The 26,367-nt window shown below is 47.6% G+C and overlaps 4 protein-coding genes and 1 non-coding gene across 5 annotated transcripts in view; 1 reads left to right on the forward strand and 4 right to left on the reverse strand.

Moving 5' to 3' along the window:
• The first annotated feature begins 6,336 nt into the window (after positions 1-6,336).
• On the forward strand, positions 6,337-9,251 carry LOC101757031 (transcription factor RF2b). Its single transcript, XM_012842552.2, has 5 exons — positions 6,337-7,320; positions 7,472-7,604; positions 7,698-7,782; positions 8,513-8,576; positions 8,854-9,251. The coding sequence occupies exons 1-5, from the start codon at positions 6,566-6,568 to the stop codon at positions 8,990-8,992; spliced, it is 1,176 nt and encodes a 391-aa protein (XP_012698006.1). The 5' UTR covers positions 6,337-6,565; the 3' UTR covers positions 8,993-9,251.
• An 881-nt stretch (positions 9,252-10,132) lies between these two features.
• Positions 10,133-10,206, reverse strand: TRNAN-GUU. Its single transcript has one exon. It is a non-coding gene; the product is annotated as a tRNA-Asn (tRNA).
• A 4,283-nt stretch (positions 10,207-14,489) lies between these two features.
• LOC111255738 (probable glutathione S-transferase GSTU6) lies at positions 14,490-15,465 on the reverse strand. Its single transcript, XM_022822823.1, has one exon. It carries the CDS (start codon positions 15,316-15,318, stop codon positions 14,623-14,625), a length of 696 nt encoding a protein of 231 aa, XP_022678558.1. The 5' UTR covers positions 15,319-15,465; the 3' UTR covers positions 14,490-14,622.
• Positions 15,466-16,757: 1,292 nt separating this feature from the next.
• LOC101757829 (probable glutathione S-transferase GSTU6) lies at positions 16,758-17,822 on the reverse strand. The gene is made up of 2 exons (XM_022822824.1): positions 17,410-17,822; positions 16,758-17,277 (listed from the first exon to the last, which is right to left on the reverse strand). Exons 1-2 carry the CDS (start codon positions 17,731-17,733, stop codon positions 16,924-16,926), a joined length of 678 nt encoding a protein of 225 aa, XP_022678559.1. The 5' UTR covers positions 17,734-17,822; the 3' UTR covers positions 16,758-16,923.
• A 4,837-nt stretch (positions 17,823-22,659) lies between these two features.
• Positions 22,660-26,367, reverse strand: part of LOC101758653 — a 6,363-nt gene continuing 2,655 nt past the window's right edge. Inside the window, exons 2-3 of the mRNA XM_022829753.1 lie at positions 23,279-23,630; positions 22,660-23,213 (exon numbers count right to left, since the gene is read on the reverse strand). Of these exons, the coding sequence (XP_022685488.1) occupies positions 22,860-23,213; positions 23,279-23,630 (706 nt within the window). The 3' untranslated portion in view covers positions 22,660-22,859. The remainder of the gene's footprint in view (positions 23,214-23,278; positions 23,631-26,367) is intronic.

Consider the following 26,367-nt stretch of genomic DNA (forward strand, 5'->3'; position numbering starts at 1 on the left):
CATGACTATTCGCCTGGCGTGCTTCTCGCTCTTGTGGCCTTTTTTCTGCTCACAACTGCTCCGGGAGGTCAAAAGGGAAAGTTTGCTCTCGATATCGGCCAGTCTCCAGCTGCTGCTAATGATCGTGCATCCTCGAGACAATTTCACGCGCACTGATCCCGAGGCCTACTGCTTTGCGCGGACCCGGACACACACTAGAGCGTGACACTAATTACCCTTTGATCGCTTTTCTTATCCAGGCGACACGGCTCGCTAGCTTAATGATGAAGATGCAGTGTCAGGTTTGTACTTCAGTAGTTCAGTGTGTGCCTGAGCGCTGAACAACATGTGTCGTTTGCACGCAGAAGACTGCAATAGTTTTCACACAGCGCAGCATGTGCTTTTTTTCAGATAATGAAATAAAAGATACTCTACATCAGAGATGTATATGGCCGAGCTTTTATATTCAGTAATAAAGCAAGCAAGCAATGCAGTTAACAATTGAGCTTCTTGGATGTATGTCTGTAGAACTAAAATAACTTTAATTTCAGCCGTTGTGATCGAGAGCTTGGATGTATTTCCAGGTCCATTACTCTCGGATAGTCGGATCCATCTCTGATCTCAGAATATGGACTAATGGAGGTGATCGATCGAGCACCACAAGTCAAGTGCTTTGTACTCAATTATAGGAAGAGGAATTGGGGTCCATCTTTGATATAGCCAATCGGGTATACACTGAAGTGATCTGATCCAGCAATATCGAGTTCCTGAAACCTAACTACGTGGCGTCGTGTCAGTATAATTCGTTGCGATTTGCTGGTGAGGTGACTACACGAAAGGGCTGGGGCGCTGAGATGAGTCGTCTGTGTGTAATGGGATGGGACAGGCCTTGTGAGTGCTCTCCCCATTTTAGCGTGTTTCATGCCACTGCATGCCATTGACATGCATGGTTCTATCAGTTCGGCAGAGAGGGGAAATATCAAAGATGCTTTACGTGGTCGGAGCGCAGCGCTGGTACATGCATCGATGGGCGATGGCCGTGATGCTAGCTAGCTAGCTGCAATCAGCATGCCGATCCCAAGTGGGGCGGCGGCCGATCCGGCGGGGGCACGGACGTCGACGTACGGCTCGCCGGCCGGGCCCCTGCATATCTCCGATCCGGCCGGCAGCTCGCCCGAGTTCTCTAGAGCCAGGCGCGCGCGGCATCGTTCCGGGCGTCCGGCCGGCGCGCGTAGGCCCCGCAGCCCCGCACGCACGTCCCCACCACCTTCCACCGTCCCCGGTCGAGCGCGGCGGTGCACCGGGTGGCCGCCGGTTGGTTAATGCGCCCGCGCGCCGCCCCAGCACCGGCGGTGTCCGTGGACACAATGTTGGCGTATGTGCAACCGGGTTAGCTACGGCAAGCAAGCAAGTTCACCTTTTCTCTCTCTTATTCCCCGAAAATGGATGCCCTTTTCATCTCCCGGCCGCCCGCCCCCTTTGTTTGGTGCAGAAAGGTACGGTGCGTGGCAAGCTTGCCGGCATATGGAAGATCGAAGATCCTTGGCGTAAGAGGCAAAAAGGCTACGAACCACGTCTGAGTGAGAGCCTGCAGCCCTGTGCGCGCCATATGGAGCGTACATGACAGTAGTAACGGTGCGCTTTCACCTTTTTCTCGACATGAAAAGTTGCAGCTTTAGTTTAGCATGCCTATATCGGTCGGGAGCGCAAGATTCCGTGCTTGGGTGATACTACAAGTATGACAGGGCATCCCACGGTGGAGGCGCTAGCTATGAGGTTGCTTCATCAGTTACTATGTTGATTCTCCTTGCTAAAGCTGGTGCTCTACTACTGTTGATTCATTGCTAGACACTACAACTTGCTGTAGGCACATCAGAGCCGATCGAGCGAGCGAGGAAACTACTGTCAGGCTAGGGGTGTGGTCCAAGAGACCTTGTCCCATTCCCATCACATCGATTGTTTCGTCACTAGCTAGCAGTACACTCAATTCTAGCCACGGATAGGTTGGTAGAAGGGAACGGACGGCACACCACGTTGGGGCCTCGAAGAAAAGGCATAAAAACGCGTGCGTACACAGGTGGCACAGCGAGTACAGGAACAGGCGGCCGGATAGTGTATCATGATTGTATACGCGGCTTGTCGCACACTCTTGTACCATGTGAGACTCAGAGCAGGCTTCCCTTCGCTTCCCACCCCCCCTGTTTCGTGCGCGCACGGTGGCGATGCCGCCGTGATGCCGATTCTCCGGCCGGCCGGGCGGCGAGCGATGATCATTACCTCTCGCCGCGCGCTGTACGCACGACCTGCTGTCGACGATCTCATCAGCCGATCGATCTCTGGCAGTGCCAGCCGAAATCATACGGCTCTCGCAGCTCCCCCGTGCTTGATCGGTGTGCGTGCACGCCGTACCCATCCATCGATGCGTCCCTGGACTAATAACTCGCTGAATGATCGCCTTTCTTTTCGGCACGGCGAGGGCGTGGCCAGCCGCAGCCATGATCACGCACGTATCTGCCGACTGCCGACGCCACGGATCTTCTTCGTCTTCTCAGACACGACGAAGGAGAAACTTGGTACGGGCACAGTCGCCGTCCAGTGATCGTGCCTCGCGGAGCGGATATGATTTGAGCCCCGCGTGCGGACGGATACGCGTAGCGTGTCTCTGGTTCTTTATACTGCCACAAACCAACTCGAATACTCGATTATTTACCTTTTGACGACAGGGATTGTATGGCTTGCCGGTTGCCACCACAACACTGCTGGCTGCTGCGATCGTTCGGATGGCAATCGTTGGTGGTGAAAAGCATTCTCGCCGGTGATCACACGCTCTGCTTTCTTCCCTCCGACTCCTCCGCCCGGCAATTATTCGCGATGCACAGTCCGTGCTGCCTTTTTTAACCACTCCCCCTGTTGTAAGCTGAGTGCTCACTGCTCAGGAGTCAGGGACTCAGGAGCCAAGAATGCCAGATACAGCATGAGTATACAACAGAAAAATAGGAAGGATTGGATTCATGGGCCATCAAAATAAGAAAGGAGGAGTGGAGATGGTCCCGAAGACGACGAACCAGGCGCCTTCCTCCATATGTGTGGGCCATAATGAGCTTTCCTTCTGCATCCATGGGCCTGTAGACTGAAAATTTCTCTCTCAAAGCTGCAAAGGCCCACGAGAACCACCGTTGTGGTCTCGGTCGCCGCGCCTGAAGAAACACAGCCCGTGAACCGCCCGCCCAACTTTCCGCACAATTAAACCGATACTTTCGGCCGACAACGCACGGGCACATCACCCAGAGTTTCGCCGCGACGCTGCCACAGCGTTGCGCCACGCCGCCATGTGGTTCTCCTAAATGAGAGCAACTCCAAGAGTACTTCAAAAAATTCTTTCCCAAAACTATGTATTGAGGGTTCTTCCAAAAAAAATTTTCCCCAAAAACATATCAATCCACAGCAGATCGCTAATAAATAGCTCCCAATATTTTAAAACAAGCCACGTCATCATATTGGGCCCATCGGAAGGGACACGTGAGCATGCGGGAATCAGGATTGGGGGAGGAATACCAACGCTAAAATATACGCGGTGGTAGGCTGTTTTTTAGCGTTGCTAAAAAATTGGGGAAGGTTTGGGTGGACTGTTGGAGTTTGTTTTTTCTTCTTTTTTCCCTAAAACAAATATTGGGGGTAAGATTAGCAGTCTTTTGGAGTTACTCTGACCAACAGTAAACCTGTCGATCCGCCTAGCGCCCACGGACCGACCGAGCCGAGCCCCGCGCGCGCGTGACCGCCGCTCCGCTCCGTCCCGTCCGCGGCGAGTAGCAAGGGGTCAGGAGGCCGACGCCGAGATCGATCGATCCACCAGGCCAGGTCCCGGTCACGAGTCACGTCCGTGCCCCCGCCCCGTACACCCGAGTCGGGGTCCTCCATGTGAGGGGGGACGGCCGGCCGGCCGATCAGGTATTCAGGTCAGGGACTCGGGCGGGGTCGTACGTGCGCTCGCGCACCGCCCGCCCCACCGAACGCCACGTGACTCCGTGTGCGCCTGCGCGCCGCACGCCCCCCTCGGCCGAACATATGGCGGAGTTCTCAGCGAGGCGTGAGGACGCGCACGGCGCACCGGCCGGCTTGGCCTGGCGCGCGCGACTGCGCGTGCGAGGCCCGCCTTGATTTGTGGCGACGAGTCCGACTGCCCCGCGTGCGCGCGTCGCCGTCGCGCCCCCCCGCCTTTTGGGCTTGATTGCTGGCTCGATCGCTCCGGGGGCCGGGGCACCGGGCAGCATCGGTCGCTCCACCATTCGCGGGCGCGGGGGGCGCCGAGGCCCGAGGGGAGGGGCGCGTTCGTCCGTTCGCGTCACGCCCCACCCGTTGTCCGTGGCGAAGGAACCGTCGATCCAGCTGGGGGAAGATGCATGTGCGGCGACCTCAGTTTGTCCTCGTCCGCGTCGGCCCCGGCCGGCGCGTCCTACGCAGCAGTACCCATCGCCGTCACCTCGGGAGACTTTGGGATCGTGCCAACCCCCTGTTCGCAGGGATTAAACTCCGCTCGGGGCTCCTGTCCCAGCGACACGAGGTCACCTTGTACAGCACCGCCATGTTTACGTGCCAAGAATTAAGCTTCGATTAGGGTTTTATTAAACTAAACTAGCCACAGTGCCACACAGCATCAATGTCATTGCTCATCGATCGAGAGAGTACATGTCCCATGTCCGTCCTTTCGCGCAAGGGCTCCACACGGTTTCCCAAAGGCACCCTTTTTTCCCTGGTGGCCTTGCGCCCTTACCTTTTCCAACGATGAAAGTACTGTACTCTGTACCTGCAGCAACGCACAGACAGAATCCTGCGTGCCTTCGTTCCCGGCTTCTTCTGATCCGATGCATGTGGCCTGTGGCCTGCACGGCTTGTTCTCATCCCCCCGAACAAGTTTAACGCCGTCGGACGAGGGCACGGTGTGAAACGGTGACCAAATTGCCGGAGCAAGGAGCATTTCGGGTACTGATTCTCGTTGCTAGCTGCCTGATGTTTGGCCCAGCTTTGAAGCCGGGATGCCGGATGCTCGCGTTTCGGCGGCGTGATAATAACCTAATACTGGAGCGTTAGGGCACCGACGGCACGTGACCTGTCGCTCAAGAGACTCGAAGAGCACCAAGGAAGCACGGCCCAAATAATCAAATTGGACCGGTCAACTATGAAAAGCGAAAACCGGATGCAACCATTTGTGCCATTCAATGGACCGAGGTAACATGCCTAGTATCTTGCAAACTTAATATAGCTAGCCGGGTTTGAGTCATGTACCCAGTACGAATATGGCATTTTTATAGACTTATTTTACTATTTGTTTTTCAATCGTGAGCGATGCACTTGTCGACAATTAGACATCCAAGTTTAAGTTGAAAGCATACGTTAAATCGGTTTAGCCATACAACACACTAAATTGAATCACTGGATCAGTGAAGCAGTAGCCTCAGCGATTCAATAATCGGTCTTCTTCTTTTTGTCTATGCATAGCAGGGGAAAAAGGAGCATGAACAGCTTACACGAAGCCTAGGGGGGTGTTTGGTCCTCCCCCTAAATTTTAGTCCCTGTCACATCGAATGTTTAGATACTAATTAGAAGTATTAAATATAGATTATTTACAAAACCCATTACATAGATGGAGGCTAAACGGCGAGATGAATCTATTAAGCCTAATTAGTCCATGATTTAACAATGTGCTGCTACAGTAACCATTTGCTAATTATGGATTAATTAGGCTTAATAGATTCGTCTCGCCATTTAGCCTCCATATGTGCAATTAGTTTTATAATTAACTCATATTTGATCCTTCTAATTAGTCTCCAAATATTCGATGTGACACGGACTAAACTTTAGCTCGAGGAACCAAACGCCCCCCTAGTCTTCCGTCCCCTCCCCCTACGGGAGTATTGGTGGTTGAAAACTTGTATCAGGATGTTAATGCCCAAGTGGCTGATCAGATCCCACCAGCGCTTCAGAAGTTCAGAAACAAGCCAGGCACGTCAGAGATGCCCACTGCTCAACAGTGCAGGAGTACTACGACCCCGGTCAACGACTCCGGCGCGCCGTTGCAAAATATACCTGAGAATGAGATACAGCAGCGCTGCAATGATGACAAACATGAGTGATCTTTCTGACATGTCAGGCTCCGTGGGCTTCCCCTGTGCAGAATCGCTACAGTCTTGCATACTGTGCGTGGTGCACGCATCTCCGTTTTTTTCCCTGAGATGGCAGCCCAGTCCTGTTAGTTAAGACGCGATGAGCATCCTGATGGCCGTGCGATCCTGTCAAGCAGCACGTTTCCACTCCTCCCCCGGGCGAGCAGACCGAAGATGATGCTGCGGCTGCCGGCGCGGTGCGGATTCCCGGAAAGACATGCGCCTCAACCCCACGCCACGCTGCCAAAAGGCTCTCTCTCTCTCTCCAGCGTTCGGCACCCACCAATTAAATACCACCCTTCAAACCGCGTAGAAACACCGCGCGACACAAACACGATCGGGCACCACCGCCACGCCACCGCATCCACACGAGCTCGCCCGCCCGCCCCCGCGCGCGCGATACGGTCGGCGGCGGCCGGCACGAAATGAACACCGCGAACGGGCACGGGCTGATGCACCACCACCACGTCCAGGCGTCCATGCCTCCGCCGCCGGCGCCGCAGCACCAGAAGCAGCATCGGGCGGGGCTGCCGCCGACGCCCCCGCTCCCCGCGCCCGCGGGGCCCGGCTCCCACTCCCTGCACCACCCCGACGCGTGCATGGACGACAGCTCCGCGGCGGCGCGCGCGCAGGGCGGCCTGCCGCCGCGCAAAGCGCACCGCCGGTCCCGCAGCGACGTCGCGTTCGGCTACTTCCAGCCGCCGCCGCCGCCCAAGATGGAGGCCGGCGGCTGGGGCCTCCCGGTCGGCGCCGCGGGCGACGACCTGTTCAATGCGTACATGAGCATGGAGGGCATGGACGGCCTGAACAACTCCGACGGGGACAGCCGCGGGAGCAGCGGCATGCGCACCAACGGCGCCGACAGCAGCGAGAACGAGTCCGAGGACTACGGCGGCGGCGGCGGTGGCGGCGCCGACAGCCAGTTCCTCCTCTGGGGCGATGCCGGCAAGAAGAAGAGGAATGCGGCCGGAGAGCCCGCGCCGCCGCCGCCGGCGAGGCACGCCAGGAGCCTGTCCATGGACAGCCTCATGGGGAAGCTGAGCTTCTCCGCCAATGGGGAGCCCGGCAAGTTCAGCCTCGAGTTCGGCGGCGGCGAGTTCACCCCCGCCGAGATGAAGCGGATCATGGCCGACGAGAAGCTCGCCGAGATGGCCCTCGCCGACCCCAAGCGCGTCAAGCGGTAGACCTCCTTTCGTAACAAATTTTATCCTGCCATAAAAGCCCGGATCGTCACATTATAGCCGGATCCTTCCATATAATCTACCACAAATGCAAATACGTTGGTCACAATGTTATTCATAAAAATCGCTCTTGTGCGCCGCGCTCTGCAGGGTGCTCGCCAACAGGCAGTCGGCGGCGCGGTCCAAGGAGCGGCGGATGCGCTACATCGCGGAGCTGGAGCAGAAGGTGCAGATCCTGCAGACGGAGGCCACGACTCTATCGGCGCAGCTCACTCTACTGCAGGTATGAGGAGCATCCGCCGCATTTTCAGACAGTGTTCTTGCTCGGTGAAAAATCCATGAGCTTGTTGTCTCAACTTCCTTCTCTTCGTGTCAGCGCGACTCCGCGGGGCTCGCCACCCAGAACAACGAGCTCAAGTTCAGGCTGCAGGCCATGGAGCAGCAGGCGCAGCTGCGCGACGGTGAGAAACGATTCCGCTTTCTTTGATAACTGTCAAACGGAATTCAGAGTAACGATGTTCAAACTTCCAGTTCAGTATCCATTTGCTGCTTTGTTCTGAATTTCCAATATGTTCGTACGGTAGTAGTGCGGGACGTGATCACCGCATTGGCGTTCGGCGCGTAAGCATTGGCAGTTAGTCGTTGTCATGTTGTGCCGATACACTTGCCAGTTCCCCCTAACAAATTTGGCTAGTTTTTTTAATCCGACCATCATTGTTCTCTGATGCTGTTAGTTGCTAGCATGTCGTATGAAACAGTCAGAACGTACCTGAATGATCCAACTTGCGCAGAGACTTCGTCAGGCATTGGCGACGTCGCCTTGTTTTGGATTCTCGTATCGATCAAAATAGCCCAAGTGTTTGTTAATGCAAACTGACACTGCGTTGCCTAGTTCGTGTCGCGGTGCTGGTGGGCACTACCCCTGTCACAAGAGGCCGGCCGTCTTTAGATAATACAAGTGCTGCAATTATCTTTTAAGTCTGTCAACATCAATGCTTGATTTATTCATTCTTAAACTCGCTTTGTTAATAGAGAAGTCCACAGTTGCAGGATCGTCAGCTAATAAGCTCGTATCAAAAGTGTAGCAGTAGTACCACAGCATGTGCATCATATTCTAGTATAAACAGCAAATTCTTTTGAAGATATCTCGCTAATTTTTTCTGACCACCATTTCTGTTTCTAACTGAACAGCACTGAATGAGGCGTTGACGACTGAAGTCCAGCGCCTGAAACTCGGCGACACAAGCTCGTCCAGGGCCATGTTTAGTTACTCCCAACTCCCAACTTTGACACTATGCAAAAAGAAGATTCCCCATCACATCAAACTTGCGGTACATGCATGGAGTACTAAATGTAGATGAAATTAAAAACTAATTGCACAGTTTTGTTGTACTTTGCGAGACGAATCTTTTGAGCCTAATTAGTCAATATTTGGACAATAATTCACAAATACAAACGAAACGCTACAGTGTGCTACAGTGCTGTAACAGTAATTTAGCACCCCCAAATTCGCCAAACTAAACACGGCCCAGCAATCTATCTCAGCAAATGCAGCTCCGTTGCCAGGACCAGATGATGGAGATGCACAAGCAGCAGGGCGAGCAGATCCCGTTCTATCAGCTGGAGCAGCGGGAGCAGAATGGCGCGCCGAGGAACCGTGACTCGAAATGAAGACGATTCAGAACAGCATGCATCTACATGCACTGGGTGACACCAAAAAAAATATTAGTCCCTTAGATGATATGAAATTTACATTTCCTAACCCATTTGTTTGAAACAGTGATCGTTATACTAGCAGCTTATACTGTGTTTGTCAGGGCAAGGACCCTGGAAGTTTCTGAATGTTTTCGTTCTTTCAGAACCATGATTGTTATCGGAGTTACTGTAATGAATTAAAATTCTTTTGTAGTAGCGTCATCTATTAATTCGAGCATTACCTGTACCTGTGTCGAGATCCAATTGTTTCCTTTAAATTCGCGTAAGTGCTGCTGCTTCCTGGCCTCAAGCCTCGTTAGCATGCTCCGAGGATTCTAAAAAAGGTTGCAGCATTACTAGCTACTTCCTCTATTCCAAAATAGAAGTGATTAATATATCCTAAATCAAATTTGTCTAACTTTAACAAAATGTACCGATAAATGTACTAACATCCACAGTATCAAATATATGCACTATAAAAATATATTTCTTGATCTATCTAGAGAAATTAGTTTGATATTCTAGATATAAGATATAGATGCATTGTTCTATAAACTTAAACAAAATTGAAAAAAATGAGTTAATATAAGGCTAAAATAATTTATAATTTGTAACGGAGGGTTATCTTAACGGACTGGACAGCTGGCCTAGCCCAACTTGATGAATTATTAGGGCCCTGTCAGTGCAGGAAGTTTCGGTTTGCTCATCGCGGACAGGCCCAACTTGTTGTGCGTTCCATTGTTCCAACGAACTGATGAAGCTTCACCTTATCAATTTTTTTAAGACGTGTTAAAAAAATCTCTAAATAAGTTAATTTTGTTGATTTGAGCTTTCTGCAGTACTTTTTTAAGGACAAAAAGTTAATTATAGGATGAAAATAATCAAAGAAAAACACTGTTTGATTTGAGCTTTCTGCATAACTTCTTTTAAGGACAACAAAACTAATTAGGATGAAAACAAAAAAAATGGAAAACGCAAAAAGGGCTTGAAAAGCCTTGAGCCTCCGACCTTATGGTTAACAACCATATGCTCTGGCCAACTGAGCTATACCAGCTTTTGCGTCCTGTTGTTAAATGTTGATAATTAAATTTAAACTTCGTGAAACACAAAAAAAACCGCTAGAAGGAGGGCTCGAACCTCCGACCTTATGGTTAACAGCCATACGCTCTGGCCAACTGAGCTATTCCAGCTTTGCAACTCGTCTTTAAATATTTAATATATGTTACGTAATTTAACCAATGCAACAAAAATGAACTAATGAGTTTTAATTTTTATTATTCAGGAGTTTTTCCGACAGCCAGCTACAAAATCTATTATCTTAATAAACCACCACGTTCGCTGAGAGGGTTTAGAAATTCCCACGTTAATCTAAAAGAGAGAAGAATATATACCGTTGGATTATATGAAGGTCTAACGGTCTGGTCTATATTAGGTTAAAGAGTCCAAGTTAAATCCGGGTAATCTTTGTCAAGATTCTTAGGATGTCCATATTTATATGGGACAAGATCGATCACGTAGTCCTATTGCTTATGTCACATACGTGAGGTATGGATCCATCCGATGCAAAATTGAAAGCAAACTAAGGATAAAAAAACTCCACCCGATACCAGCAGTTTTGAAATGAAATGAAAGAATAAAATATTATCACTATATCATAACTTTCAAGAGCAATCTCATCGACAGCACATCTACAGTTGACCATCCAAACATTATTCTTGCCGACGACGGCCACAAAAAAGAAAGGGTGAAGGTGCTAATCGAAGAATTACAATGTCCAATAGAAAAATCAACCGAAAAACATTATGTACAAGGAGATATTAATCAATTGAAAAAATATATGCTCTACATCTATAGATAGACTGTTTGACATAGCCATCTTCTGAATGTCATCTCAAACACATATAATATATCAGATGTTAAATAATTATCTTCGTGCAAGTGCATATATTCGGATACAATACTACCAAAATATAATACATGCAACAGTTTGAATTCCTAAAATATAACATGATAGTCTACGGTTCAGACTAATAATAGTAGTATTAAATAGCAACATTGACAGTTTTAGATGTATAATTGAAGTTCAACATCATAATCAAAACGCCTTGCATTAATTTAATCAAAGATCCTATTAGTGCTAATAGTTTCTAACTATTAGCTAGCCACCAATTAGCAGGTGCTGTTTTGATCCAACTAAAAGATCCTATTTGGATCTGGAGGCTAAACTATAGTCAGCTAAAAATTAGCTCCTGATTATCCAAATAGGGGGGGGCAACCTTCAACTAAATTTTAGTTCATTAGCCCTCCAAACCTAGATGATGGGAGCTAATTTTAGAGAAAAATTGCAAAAGACTAAATATCCTTCCACTAAAATCTTATCCTTTGTTCTCTCACACCCTAGGGGTAGAATAGACTTTTGTCAATAAATGGACTAAATGTTAGCTCTGGTTTCGAACATGACTGGGCTAAATATACATTAGATGTCTAAGCTTTAGTTCGGGCTAAACTTTAATTTTAGTCCATCCAAACAGAATCTAATAATAAGCAGTTGGATATTTGCTAATTTGGATACACCGACTATTAGCAACTGTTAGCATGTTTTAACCAACTAAAGGTCTAATGATCTCTCTCTCTCCCCCTCCCTCCGTGTCCCATAATGAATGCAAATTCTTGCTTTATTCTAAGTCAAACTATTTTAAGTTTGACAAAATTGATAGAGAAGAGAATCAATAGAATTGTATTCATTTTGGGCACTAAGGAGGATTGTTAATAGTTAGCAGGTCTATTAACAATCCTATTTAGATCTACATATGCTAATTTTATATGCTAACTATTTGAACTTATGGATACAAACATCATCTTTTATGGTTCACTAAATGAAAAATTGCACAAATTAGATTTGCACGCAAGTGATTGAGTGCCCATACCGAGTCAATAACTCGAATCTATTCTACTACTAGGAATTGGACCCAATCAGTTGAACTCCATCCAGTTCGTTGTTGTAAGTGGACTCAACCCTAGATCAAACAACAGCTACAAGGTGCCCTTTGTGGCACGATGGCCTATCAGCTGCTGCAGCAAACCACCATCAGCAGCAGGGGAAGCCACCGCACGACTCGGATAGCATGATCTAGCATAGGGGAGAGCAGACTAGCTATCGGCAAACTAGAGCTTTAGCTCGGATTCCTTCCACCTGAGCCTTCTACTTCCCCTATTGCGGATAGAATTCTAGATGCTTGGACAATGTTACTATTTCTTATTTCTCCTCCATATTGATATTTTTCCCTTTTGCCATTAGATGACGAACTATAAAAGGATTTTTTTACATAGCCGATTACTGCTTTTTTTTCATTTTAAATAGTGGCATCTTATATGGCTATATCCGCTATCTTGATCGAGTTATGGAGGCTTAGATTTTGGTAGGGGCGGGGGAATTATATGGGATTGTGCACAGACTATAGTCGAGCTTCAGACTAATATCCCCAGTCGACTCCCTCCCCCTTTTGTTGGTCTCAAATGTGTATAGAAATGCGGAAAGCAATCAATTTAATACAATGTGAGTCAACATTGGGGGTCTATTAGTGCATTACCGAGGGTGAAATCAAAGGCATAAAAGGGTTCCAAAGTCATAAGCCAGGAGCTAACATGCATCCATGTCCTAGGTGGTGGAGGAAGAGAAGAGAAGAGATGCGACCTAGGGTAAGTGAGGGAGAGGGGAAGAGAGAAACAAGAGGGGGAACGTGTGCAAAAACTGACTTCATGCCTTCACTGGTCAGCAATGGCAGTAACAACAACTGGCCTAGATTTTGGTGGGTGCAGCTACGGGCGGGGTGGGTGTCCCTTGAGTCGCTCCGAGTGCGACACGGGGACCTCTTCTATCCTCAACTTGATATATATACACTAACAATTGTTGTCAAAATATGTTGTGTATTATGAGAATGTATAGAAAATGCACGAATTGACATAGGAACAAAAACATTAAATGATGACTTTGTCAGGTCCATTAGAAACAGAACAATTACTATCTACTCCCTCAGTTTGTATTTGTAAGGCACACATGCATATCAAGATTCAAAGTTTACAATATTTGACCAATAATTTAACTATCAATTTTTTATTTTTATAATATAAACTTATATGGTTGGATTCATAATCAAATATACTCTACCATAGTTATAAGTTTATAACCATAAATAATATAAGATAGCATAAATAAATAGTCAAAGTGTAATTTGAAAGACCGTGCCAAGTTACACCATACCTTATAAACATAAACGGAGGGACTAACAATTAACAGCACTACTTATGGAAAACTCAAATGAGTATTGAAGAAAACTAGGTCCCGCGCTATTTGCGCGGGCACCTTGCTAGTTAGTTCATGAAGATTATGTCTACTTCTAATATCATTCAAAGGGAAAATTTTTACACATAATGACATGGATGGTGCTACAGTTAATTAACATGATACAAAAGAAGGTATAAAGCTTGAAGCTCACTAGCGAAGCGAACATGATGGCATAGGTTTGTTGCAAACTGCAAGGACGCCTTCGAGGAATTCAGATCGCAAATTCTCATCTTATTTAAAATCGTGGATTGCCGAAACCATAACATATTCTCGTCTAATTCAATATGCAGAACGTCCCAAAATCGTATCATAGACTAGCGGTTGCCTTTGTGCCACCCAAGGCCAAGAAGGTAAAACTAAGACGATGCACGGACTCGTGCGTGACTGCACTGCACGGCATGCCACACAAAAATACTCGGTGCTAGTACTACTAGTCCCCGGACCTTGGGGCACCGGACCACCTGATCGACCTGAAGCGCTAGAACCTGACGCACCACCTCGCTAGCGTCACCCAGCGTGTCTAGCGCCGAGACGAGCCGCGCGCGATCGCGCCCGCCCTCACCTCGTCCCTTCCTCTACGCCGGGTTGGACTTGACTCTGAGCTCCGCACGCCCTTGACACCGAGTGCGATGAGCACGGGGATGGCGAACGGGCTAGGCGCCTAAGGCCACACGCCCAGCACCGTCACCTCGTCGTCTTCCAGTTCCTCGGCTGCTGCCATCGAGTTTGCACCGTGACTAGGCACTGGAGTGGAGCTCAGGGTCTGGTCGACCTGTTCGGTGTAGTATGTGACGTGCCCACCGTTCACTGCTGAATGATCTGCGGTTTGAGTGTGACGGGGATTATTTAGGCGTGACTAAGTGTGGACTAGGTACTTGGCAATCGGGACTCGGGAGAACCTGATCTAGTGATCTGCTCGCACGGCGTGCCCGGACGGGGACAAACTGCTCAGGGCTTCCTTGTCAAGGCTTTGGAAATTCGGCGCCACGGCGCACACGTTTCAATGCTCCAGGCGTACCGGTTGCGCCAGCACTTCCGTCACTAAAGGTTCCAAACCCACACGGATTCTTTGCGGGACTCATCCGTGCCGGAGGTTTTCTGTCGAGCTTCGAGAAACTAGACACTTAGTGGAGCACAAAAATTGCGAATTGCTAGCAAGTAGCAACATAAACAACAGTCCATGTTACAACACAAGTACTGTTGTACATTTATTGAGCCAATAAAAAGGCCGACTGTTCCTGGACTGACAGAAAGATGGAGCTCATTTCATGGAGCCAATAGCGAGCAGGGTCTGCAGGAACGCGAGCACCTTATCGACGTCGTCCGGCACGATGCCCTTGGCTACCTCGGTGGTGCGGAACCGCTCCTCCCACGCGGCCAGCAGCGGCGTCCTGGCCGGGTCGATCAGCTTGCGCCCGATGATCCTGTCGATGGCCCCGAACCACCCGAGGTAGCCGCCGAGCACGACGTCCACGAACCCGATGCCGTCGCCGCCGAAGAAGGGCTTCCCCTTGGAGCACTCCTCGAACGCGCCCTCCAGCGTCTGGAGCGCCTCGGCGGCGCGGGCCACCGCCTCCGCCCTCTCTTCCTCGTTGTTGCACCGAAACAGCATCCCCTGCCACGCGGACCCCACCTTGTCGTCGACGTAGGCCGCCCAGAACCGCGCCACCGCGCGCTCGTAGGGGTCGGACGGGAGCACGGCCGGGCCGGCCCCGGCCCAGACCTCGTCGATGTACTGGATGATGACCTGGGACTCGTTTACGGGGCGGCCGCCGTGGAGGAGGACGGGGACGCTCTTGTTCACCGGGTTGGAGCCCAGGAGGAGCGCGCTCTTGTTGCCGAGGTCCTCCTCGACGTACTCGTACGCCAGGCCCTTCAGGTTGAGCACAATGCGGACCCGGATCACGAACGGGCTCGTCCACACGCCCAGCACCTTCAGGTCGCCGCCTCCCGCCATTGTCAGGCTCTAGCTTGCGATTCTGTTGAGGAGATGTATGCTGGGGTGTCGAGCGCCTGCGGTGTTGGTTTGGTACTCTGTTCTGTCTGGAAGGGTGTCAGGCCATTGGGCTTTATAGACGTGAGCAGCTGCCATTTGCGGCACAAGGGAAGTTTCGTGGGACTCCGGAGTGTGTCTCGAGTCTCGACTGAGACATGAACCTGGCCGTCTTGACAGGCACGTTCTGCTCGGAGCAGAGCATCTCTGGTTCAGTCCATACAAGTATGTTGTTGATCGGTTGATCGAGATGCCGTCAGCATGGTCGTCAGTAGGAACAGTGACACCTTGTTCGTCCGAAGAAAAGTAGCAGCCACAATCACACGACATATAAAATTGAAAAGCATTCCTTTGACGCCCTTTTCATTCATTGACCAAGATGCTCTCCACCTGCCTTTCCTTTGCGATAACAGTTCTGCCACCAACTAGCATTTTGCCACTCGTTATCGTTGAGTGCAATATTAGCGGAGCATTAGTGCACAAACGACATCCTTTCTGTTTAACTTATTGTCTGAAACGCATCCTTCATTTATCAAAGAGCCTTTTGCTTTCAAAAAGCAAAATGGGAAATTCCGAATGGCAAACCCAGTCTCACTTTTAGGGCCTGTATGGTGTTTGCAGAGGTGGTTTTAGGATCCAGATCACGCAAACCTCCATATCACCACCTTCATCGCTAACCGAGCACAGCTTAGACCATGAACTTTCCTGTGTTCTATGAATTTTCCACATTTATGGACTATTACTGTTTGCTTGCCTTTGTACCAGACACGACACAAAAGAATTTTTAATATTTCCACAAAAAAAGGAAAAAAAGAACATCTGGTCACCGATTTTATAGACTGAAATCATTGATGGCAATAATAACTATTGGATCTAATTTGCTTTAAATTACTTACACATTCAATTATTTTCTAATTTGGCAATATTTATTTTCTAATTTTTATTGAAAATCATTTTATTTAGTTTTTATTACTCTCTTCTTTAGCATCTTATTTATTTATACTTTATAATTCTGGTGCTATCTCTTAGATCAATATAACTGACCTTTGCGTACTGATTTAAGTTGATTGTTGGTAATTTGACCAAATTGTCTACATATTTCGGGCCTTGTCTAAGTTGATTGTGTTAGATCGGCCTGGTTTATCATAAAGCTACAAATAAAACCACTAAAATCACTAAAAAAATACGTGTAAATCGTGGACACATGGATTTCAACCGTGGCTTCCAAAGTCGAAACTAAAGGATCTTGTCTACAAATTAAGTAACTTTTTTTTTCTGAATTGAATGCGTAGAAATTATTAGAAAAGATGGGTACAGTATATAATAACGACATCTTTACATTTACAACATTTTTTGAAATAAAATTTACAGCATTTCAAGAGGTAAAAGAAAAATCTTACAAGACCTATCTATGGCCGGCATAAACCAAAGAATGTTAGGCATTTGAGATCTGGTCTATTTCAGGCCATCTTATTTTATCGTGATTAAGAGGCCAGTAAATTCAATAAATAACCAAATGGTGGGTGTTCAACAGCAAACCAAGATGGAGCACACGGTGAATGCCGCGCCCTAAGCGAAGAATGCCTTCAAGAACTCGAGGACCTTGTCGACATCCTGCAGCAGGATACCCTCGGCCGCGTCGCCGGCGCTGAACCGCTCGGCCCACGCGGCCAGGAGCGGCGTCCTGGCAGCATCGAGGACCTTGACGCCGATCATCTTCTCGAACACGTTGAACCACCCCAGGAAGCCGCCGAGCACGACGTCCATGTAACCGGGGCTGTCGCCGCCGAAGTAGTGCTTCCCCTTGGAGCAATCCTGGAACGCGCCTTCCAGCGTCTTCAGCGCCGCGATGGCCTGCGTCGCGCCGTCCACCTTCTCATCCATCTCATTGGCGAACAGCATCGTGCGCCATGCAGACCCGACCTACAAATGCGCAAAGAAGTAAAATTTTTGAGCTCCCAAGTCCCAACTAAACTAAACAGAGCAATGATGGATAGATTAAAAGATTATGTCGAGGTTAATTTGGATGGTGAGATGCATTGCACGAAGGTATACCTTGTCGTCCACGTACGCGGCCCAGAAGCGGGCGGTGGCACGCTCGTAGGGGTCGGCGGGGAGAAGCGAAGGGCCGGCGGCGCCGAAGACCTCATCGATGTAGTGCACGATGACCTGCGACTCGGAGACAGGCTTGCCGTCGTGGATGAGCACGGGCACCTTCTTGTGCACAGGGTTGGAGGTGAGGAAGAGCGGGCTCTTGTTCTTCACGTCCTCTTCGGTGTACTCGTAGCTCAGGCCCTTGAGGTTGAGCGCCAGGCGCACCCTGATCACGAACGGGCTGGTCCACAGGCCCAGCAGCTTCAGCTCGCCGTCTCCCGCCATTGGCAGCTCCTGCGTCTGGAGCGTGTACTGTACGCAGGACGAAAATGTATGTAGAGGCGTAGTAGCCGCGTATAGTTGGCGTTCAGGGTTGTGGTTTGATTCTGTTGTGAGCGTAATAGTGTCAGGCTATGTGGTTATATAGATGTGATCTGGCCGTCTTGATGGGAACGTTTCGGTGCATCCCTTTTGGTTCAGGTGATACAGGTATGTTGATCGGTGCCGCCAGCATGGTCGTCAGTCAATCAGATAGCAGCCACGCCTTGTTAATTCGTCCTTGGAAAAGTAGCAGCCACAATTAGCACGACACTATAACCATCTTTCATTCTTGAAGGGCATTGCTTTTATTTTTTCCCTGAGGAACAGAACACGCATGAGTCATGACGCACATGTTACTGGAGTGCCCCTGTGACCTTGCACGCGGAAGGCTGGAAGGGACTTCCATATGGATTCAGTTGTACATGCAGCCGTCGAGAAGAATGTTGTTTGCTCAACAACCTTTGACGATTTCTTGCTGGTCTATGAAGGCGCAACTCCCATCCATGTCCACGTGGAGAAATTGAAATACTACGATGGGAACTTTTCTTTGGAAAGTATGAAAAGCACCTCATATATCACATGGAAATTTAGAAAGTAGTTTTGTTGCAAATGCCCACTCTCAATTCTGCTTGGACTAGGCTTATTCATCTACAATTATTTTTCTTCAAACAACAAAACTCAGTGTGAAAATGTGTTAAGTTCAATCGGTGATTCTTTTGGTGAAATTCTAAAAAAAAGTTGAGATTTACTATGAAAATATATCTAACTTGACAAAGACTACATTGGCGGCTACGATTTCATGAAAACAAGTAGAATGATTTAAGCTTGTATGCACTGGCTTGGTCTTGGCAATATAATAAAATAGGGGCAGACATTGGCAAACAAATAACTCAAGGGAACAACTCAAAATCCATAGGAAAAAGCATATTTTTCATCCCTTAAATATTGTAAAAGTGTATCATTCATACCTCGTGTTTCATTTGGTGCAGATCAACCCATTACCTAACTATACCGGTGCATTTATCATCCCTAGGGGCGGAGCGGGGTGGTGGGGGTGGGGGTGGGGGTGCTGGGGTGTGTGGGTGGGTGTGTGCAGGGGCTGGCCTCCCCCTCCCCCCCGGGTTAGTTTGGCAGCCCAGTTCCCCGCGGGGAACCAGGCCATTTCCCTGCACCGGCAGCCACACGGAATAGTTCCATGTGGCGTCGGGCTCGTGCATTTGGCAGCCTGCTGAACGGGGGATTTAAAGTCCAACCAAGCCCAATTACATTGCGGAAAACGCCCGGCCTAGAGACATCAGGCGGCCTTTCCTGCCTCCCTGTCGTCTCCTCCACTCGACGACTCACACGAGCGAGAGGCGCCGCTCGCTCCTGCAGGAAGATACCGCCACCACCGAAGCTCCTGGCTCCCACACGACCTCCTCCAAGAACCAGGTCCAGGTGCGCCTTGTCCACCCCTTCTCCCCATCTCATCAGAATCCGAATCCTACCCTTCCCCATCTCATCTCCCTTTCCTTGCTAGGGTTCCGCTCCGATGACAGCTAAGTTCCATGGTGGCGAACTTGCTAGATCCGCAGGAGTATCTCCCTCCTCTCACTAGGCTACAGTCTCCTCCCTGCTCCCGCATCCGCCGTGAAGCGCTGCCGTAGGCCTGCATCACCACCACAGACTACGTGGCTGAGCCTTTTTTTTTTGCTGGTAAGGAACCATATCTTCTTGAACAAATTGTTCTTTCTTTGCTTGGTAATTAGCTGGAGTGCTCCATGGGTCAGTTTTGTTGGCCTTTCTTGTACTCGAGATTATATTTGAGAAATCAAGTATCTAGAAATTGCTATTGTACAGCACCTGATTCGCTGACTCGCTGTCGCTAGCCTCTTGGGAATTCATTCTATCAAGCATGGTCTGTTTTTCCTAGAACATTCTTTGCTATAGAAACTAGATTTCTTTTTCTAACAAATGGAAATAGGATGCCCCAGTTTCAAAGGGATCGATCTGTTAGTCTAGCATTCTAGCATGTTCCTCAATTTCATGGTTTTGTAGCCATTGCACTTGTGTTTAGGGATCTGTCATGCGCTATGTTTTGGGAATTTGTTCTTGGAGTTCCTGTGCTTTTGATCTGCCAATTCATTGTTAATTTATTCAGAAGCTATAAGAGATGTGTGCTCCAATTTTTGACAAGCTAAATCTTAATCCTTTCAATCCTGCAACCAATTTATATTTTTTCTATCAGTAGCACTAGGTGGCGCCATTAGTGAATTTTGGTGATTAATAGCCATAAGTGAATTTTGATGATTATTATTAATAAAACTTCATTGAAGGCTTCTTAATTAGAATAATTGTTAATTGATTCTATGTTCTGAAGTCTAAATATTAACATTATCTCCCTGGTCTCAGCATACCATGTCCAGGACATTGGGCATTAGCTCTATAACACTTTATAAAATTCTCTTATAATTTTTTTACTTGTCTGCATAGTGCACACCACATTCAGTCATATTAGAGTTCAGAAAATGATCCTGCTAACAAACTTTTATTCCGTGTTGAAGAAGCTACTAGCAAACTTGTGGCGGTAGCTTCTTCGGCTCAGCTGCTCGGCTAGTATTTCTTCTTTGAATTTCTAGCTGTTCGGTTTAGAGCACCTCAACATAGATTCATTTATATGTAGCTTGTAGCTGGTAGAATATCCAATTCTTCTGTCACTAGAAAACTATTGTACAATATCCAATTCTTCTATCACTTGTAGCTTTGATCTTGAATGCATATAGTGTTTGGTTTTATTTCGAAGCTAGGCTGAAGCCATATTTCCATATGATCTTTGGACTTGTTGGAGGAGGAAGAAAAGGATGATGAGCTATCCTTTGTACTTGTTGCTGCTATATTCTGTACCTGCTTTATTGTTTGTCGAGCTACTACTGCCAGTGCCACTAGTGGTCATTAGATGGCCAGCACCATTTCCACTATTTCCCTGCGTGATCGGCATATTTGATATGATGCATTCTAGGATGTGCTACTGCTTGATATAATATGACTTGATGCAATTTTGTGCATATTGGTTATAATTATGGTTCTTTATTGTTTTCTTTTTCTGAACAAGATATGCCAAGTGCTATGGTCTGTTTTCAAGTGAACAGGAAATTATTATCTAGCTTGTAATCTATCGTTTGTCTTCTTGGTTTTACATTTAGACTTTTTAGCTCCAACTATGGACATGATCATATAAAAGTGATTCACCTCTGTTGGGCAATGACTTCTGAAGGCTGATGCAATCTTTTGATTGCCGGTTTTGATTGTTCTGAGTAGCGTGTACTATAGGAGTTGCATGGTGTGAATCGGTTTAGCCGTCGTTTCATTTTGACTGTGTTGGTGCTAGTTGAGATGGATTAAGCTTATATGGAATAGCATCTGCATGTTACTCCTAAAGACCATGGAGCAACTATTATGCTATTTTGGATGATATGTTGATAATATATGCATTAATCTTATGTCAAGATCCTAAAGATTCAGTCAGGTAATTGCATTTGTCAGTTTCATCAGTAAAGGAAATAGAGCAAGCAAGCGGGAAGCAGAGAAAGGCTTCGTAATTGCGTCAATCTCCATGGCAGTGCTCATCTGCACCTAATTCTAAGTAATCGAGGTACCACCTACTAGCTTATTCGTGTTTTTGTTTTGAGTCGTATTGTTCTTGTTTCATCTTACTCAGATTTCCTCCCCAAATTCACTGTATCCTGTTAATCGAAGGCCGGGGGATCATATTGTTGCTATGTTTACTTCCTGATAAAATGTAGCTTATATGGACTAGTAGAAATAATCAGTCGTTTCAGCTTTAGCTTCGGCTTATCAGCCACCGAACAATATTTTTCTCTCATATCAAATCAGCCGTTTCAGCTTTTCAGCCGGCTTATAAGTCCAGCCGAACACTCGGCTTATAATGTCTACAGTTTATCTATTGCTGCAAGCGAATGGAAAATCTCCATTCACAAGCAATAGGCAGCCAATAAAAAATCCCCATGTGGGAAGCAAAACGCATGCGCGTAGCTTCCAAACTGCCGAAGGGTAATTACCCCTACGGGCGCTATCTTCCCCGTTGGTGGAGGGAGATTTTGTTTGCAAGAAAATTCCCCGTGAATTAATTTAGCCCTAACGCCGTTGCTTTTCCACGGGATAACATATTAATCTCCTTGCTAATCACACATGTTAAGCAAGCATGGCCGGCCACCTTCATGACTAGTTGCTGCTGCATTCCGTAGCCCCAAATGAGTATTAGACTACCCCAAGGTCAAGCAGCTGCACAACATCCTTCAATTGACGCTTGATACTTCTGTTTTCTTTACTTAATTTCTTCACGCCCCCTATCTCTAGATCCTGACTCCACCCCTACCATCCCCACCTTAATTTAACAATAGTTCAGTTAAGACTATGTAATAATCTTACTAATCACTGCTTAATCATGTCTAATGTTGAGTCAATCACTATAATAGATCGGTGTGAATCGGTTCCATTAATTTTCCAGATAAATTTTTATGGGATAGGTAATTTAACGGATTCACTGAATTTTTCGTAGACTTTATATCTATGACTCAGTATATTAGATTGCTATACCTTTGACTCAGCATATTAGATCGCTAAGCAGGGATTAGGCAGATGATTACGTGGTATAAACTGCCATTAGATGGCACTAAACTATTGTTAAATTAAGGTGGAGATGATAAATGCACTGGTTTAGTTAGTTAAGGGGTTTATTAATATAAGGGATGAAAATGAAAAAATACGTTTTCCAAATCCAAATGATAAATGGCGTGTTTTTTAGGAATTTTTTTTTGAGTGTATCATTTGGAATTTGTGGTTCGTCACGAAAGTAACAAGAGTCTTCGAAGGCCTGGTGTAGGCCCAGTATAGATTAAGTATGGGCTCCATTTATTCATAGAGCCCTGCTCAAATCAGACCTTCTTATTCCATCATATATATCGTGGATTCAAATCACGTCTTAAAGCCCATTAATAGCCCAGTGAAAATAACCATACCAAAGTACCAAACAACAACAATTCAATCGGCGTTCAGCAACAACACCGGAGGAGCACCCACCAAACTAACTACTAATCCAGGAACGTTTGCAGGAACTCGATCACCTTGTCAACGTCAGAAGGCAGGACGTCCTTCGCCGCATCCGCCGCGGCGAACCGCTCGCCCCACGCGGCCAGGAGCGGCGTCCTCGCCGCGTCCAGGACCCTGACGCCGACCATCTTCTCGAACACCTTGAACCACCCGAGGTAACTGCCCAGCACGACGTCCACGAACCCGATGCCGTCGCCGCCGAAGTAGTCACCCCCACGGGAGCAGTCCTTGAACGCGCCCTCCAGCGTCCCCAGCGCCGTGATGATCCGCGCCGCCGCGTCAGCCTTCTTCTCGGCCTCCCGCGCGAAGAGGATCGTGTGCCACGGAGAACCCACCTGCGCACACATCATGCTTGTCTGAGCTCCACACAGCAAGGATCGAGATGAAATGTGGCAAATACCTTATCGTCGACAAAGGCGGCCCAGAAGCGGGCGGTGGCGCGCTTGTACGGGTCGGCGGGGAGGACGGAAGGGCCGGTGCCGGAGAAGACCTCGTCGAGGTACTGCACGATGACCTGCGACTCGGCGATCGGCTTGCCGTCGTGGATGAGCACGGGAACTTTCTTGTGCACGGGGTTGGAATTGAGGAGGAGCTTGCTCTTGTTGAGGAGATCCTCCTCGATGTACTCGTAGCTGATGCCCTTGAGGTTGAGCATGATCTGCACCCTGTTCACGTAGGGGCTGTCCCACACGCCCAGCAGCTTCAGCTCACCTCCCTTTGCGGCCATTGCCAAGCACCCAAGCTCGATCGATCAGGCTAGCTAGCTATTCTGGATGTTGTGCAGCAGTAGCGCAGAGGATGTAGTGGAGTCTGTGGGAGTGGTTACGACTTACAACTCACAAATACTTGCAGACATTCACGAGGCCATGATTGCACGTTAGGTGCCAGTGCGCAAACTTTTCCTCCACATAATTGGACAAAAGGCATCGTATCATCCGACGACTATAGTAATGGCTGTGCACCCAATGTGCCGATGGCCTATATTCTGTGAGCATAGGATGAATCGGTGAAGAGAAAGCGTCGAAGAATGAAGCACCGGATATTCCGATGGCCATGTTGACACTGTTTGACTAAGAATATTTACTTTGGAATTATATAGAGAGTTTTCGGGAAAAATATCTTCAGCACCGGATGATCCGATGGTGCAATCGGACAAAGCATCGGATGAAGCGTTGGAGCAATTTTGGGTAGGGGGTCCAATCGCTATATGCATTAGCATGGGGTACCGGATGATCCGATGCCTACCCCAAGTGACCATGGGATCATCCGATACTAATAATTTTTACTAGCTTTTGGAGTAATGACTCTTTAAGGTTCGTGGGCTATTAATTTATACCTCCTCTGCTCGTCCATTTGGAGCTGCTGGAGCGACTACAAGGCCCTTGAAGGCACAAGCTTAGAAGAGTGATTAGTGATAGGATAGGCCTAAAGAGAGTGAGTGCAAGGTGTTGCTACCTTGTGATTGGTTCAAGGAATGAACCGTCATTGTAAACTTGGTGCGCCGGCACCTTGGAGCCTTGGTGTCTTGCCGGCAAATTTTTGACCCTCCCAGCTTGGTGTGGAGTGACGACAATGACCGTACGTGTTCGGGGGACAAGGAGACCTCTTCCTTTGTGGAGAAGCTTCGTAGTGGAGAAGGCATCAAGGTAACCGGAAAACATGGAGTGGTGAGCCTTGCCTTTGTGGCAAGCTTCTCATCCAGCTTGGCGAGAGTCTTTGTGGTGAGTCCAAAACCGGGAGATACTTGGTGACCGGGAGTATATCATTTGTGGAGCTCCAACATGAATTAGGGGTGGCATTTGCCTACTAATACCACATGATAAATCGTCGTGCCGAGTTTGCATTCTTACTAACCTAATTGTTTACATTTTCGCATTTCTTTCTTGCAACTTGTGTGCTTTTGCTTTCGAGTGCAATTTCTTGATGGAATTGGCTCTAAATTTCAAAACTCTTTGTGGGTGGTAAGTTTTCACAAGATCAACCATAGATGCATATCTAGATATATCTTGATCTAGTATATGTTTTGATGTATGGTAGTGGAAGCCAAATTAAGTTTGCCTAATTCACACTCTCCCCCTCTTAGGCTACGGGGCTCTGATTCCTTCCACTGTCCACATTTCGTTTGTCATGCCTGAAATAATCAGGCGTGACATTGTGGCCTTTGCGCCTCAGATCGTTCGCTTGGCGAACCGTCGTTGCTGTCACCGAGTCTCGGTGGGTGGAGTGTCTCTGTCAGTTCGCCCTCTGCTTCTTAACATGCATGCACCCCCTAAACAGAAGAACTCTGTAAAATAAATTCAGATAGTGTTTGGTTCGAGAGTGCAAACGCAAACGGTAATGAAATGGAATTACACTGGGACTGTAAGCGATGTATCGGATTGCAGACTTTGTTTGGTTCTGGTCTGTAATGGAATCAGAAAGCTCTTGCGTTGCGTGCTAGGCGGATTTCGGCCTGATCTAATCATGCATGAGACGGTTGGGGAAGGACGGATGTGTTGGACATGCGATGATGCTGACGCAAGATATGAAATGGGCAAGGGGCCACTTGGCCAGTCGGGCATAAGAAATGAATTACGCTCGATTAGGAGCGGTATCGGTCTTTCTACTAACCGGTATCTGATTACGGATGTGATTGAGGAAGCGCTGAAACAAACACGTAACAACGCAATCAGATGCCATGTGTAATCAGGTTACGTTACATTTGACCTAATTAACCAAACACTAAATCACACTACGGGAAACTTTAAATTTGCCGAGTGTTTTCTTTTTGCCGAGTGTTTTTTTTCGGACACTCGGCAAACAAGCTATTCGCCGAGTGCCAAGCCAAAAACACTCGGCAAAAAAAAAACACTCGGCAAATCGTGGCTTTGCCGAGTGTCAAATAAAAAACACTCGGCAAAGCCCCCTCTTTGCCGAGTGTCAAAAAAAACACTCGGCAAAGAGGGGGTTTGCCGAGTGTCAAAAAAAAACACTAGGCAAACAGGGGGTTTGCCTAGTGTTTTTTTTTGACACTCGGCAAAAAAATAATTTTTTTCCTCTTTTCACCATGAAATTTTTTCTACTCCCCATATACAACATGTGGTACTCCATGTTAAAATTTGGTATATTTTTAAATTTATTTGCTATATTTAATTAATTAATTGCATTTCAAGGGAATTTTTTGTATAAGTCAAATTTGAACTGCAAGTGATTCAAATTATGGAATAAAATGAGTTGAAAAATGATATTCATGTTATTTGGACCAATTTGAGACCTGACCCATGAAATGAAAAGAAATTTCGAACATCTTGTTCAGGAAACACGATCATGAGCGTGTCGCAGTAGTATTTTTAAATTGTAAAAAAAACAATCAAAGTCTGAAAATCTTAAGATTTGTCATGATGTGATGATATAATACGTGGAGGTTGTGGAAAAAAATTGAGAAGGTTTTGCACATTTCATCATGTACGATGATTACAAATCGAAGCATCTCAGAAGAAGAATAGTAAC

The sequence above is a fragment of the Setaria italica genome, chromosome IX, assembly GCF_000263155.2.
Source record: "Setaria italica strain Yugu1 chromosome IX, Setaria_italica_v2.0, whole genome shotgun sequence".
In the NCBI taxonomy this organism is placed as follows: Eukaryota; Viridiplantae; Streptophyta; class Magnoliopsida; order Poales; family Poaceae; genus Setaria; species Setaria italica.

Excerpts from the sequence above, each read along its gene's own strand:
- LOC101757031 (XM_012842552.2), top strand. The coding sequence starts at position 6,566 with ATGAACACCGCGAACGGGCACGGGCTGATGCACCACCACCACGTCCAG. Across the intron at positions 7,321-7,471 it reads GACCCCAAGCGCGTCAAGCG|GGTGCTCGCCAACAGGCAGT; the intron begins GTAGACCTCCTT and ends CGCGCTCTGCAG. Across the intron at positions 7,605-7,697 it reads CGCAGCTCACTCTACTGCAG|CGCGACTCCGCGGGGCTCGC; the intron begins GTATGAGGAGCA and ends TCTTCGTGTCAG.
- LOC111255738 (XM_022822823.1), bottom strand. The coding sequence starts at position 15,318 with ATGGCGGGAGGCGGCGACCTGAAGGTGCTGGGCGTGTGGACGAGCCCG.
- LOC101757829 (XM_022822824.1), bottom strand. The coding sequence starts at position 17,733 with ATGGCGGGAGACGGCGAGCTGAAGCTGCTGGGCCTGTGGACCAGCCCG. Across the intron at positions 17,278-17,409 it reads CCGCGTACGTGGACGACAAG|GTCGGGTCTGCATGGCGCAC; the intron begins GTATACCTTCGT and ends GCGCATTTGTAG.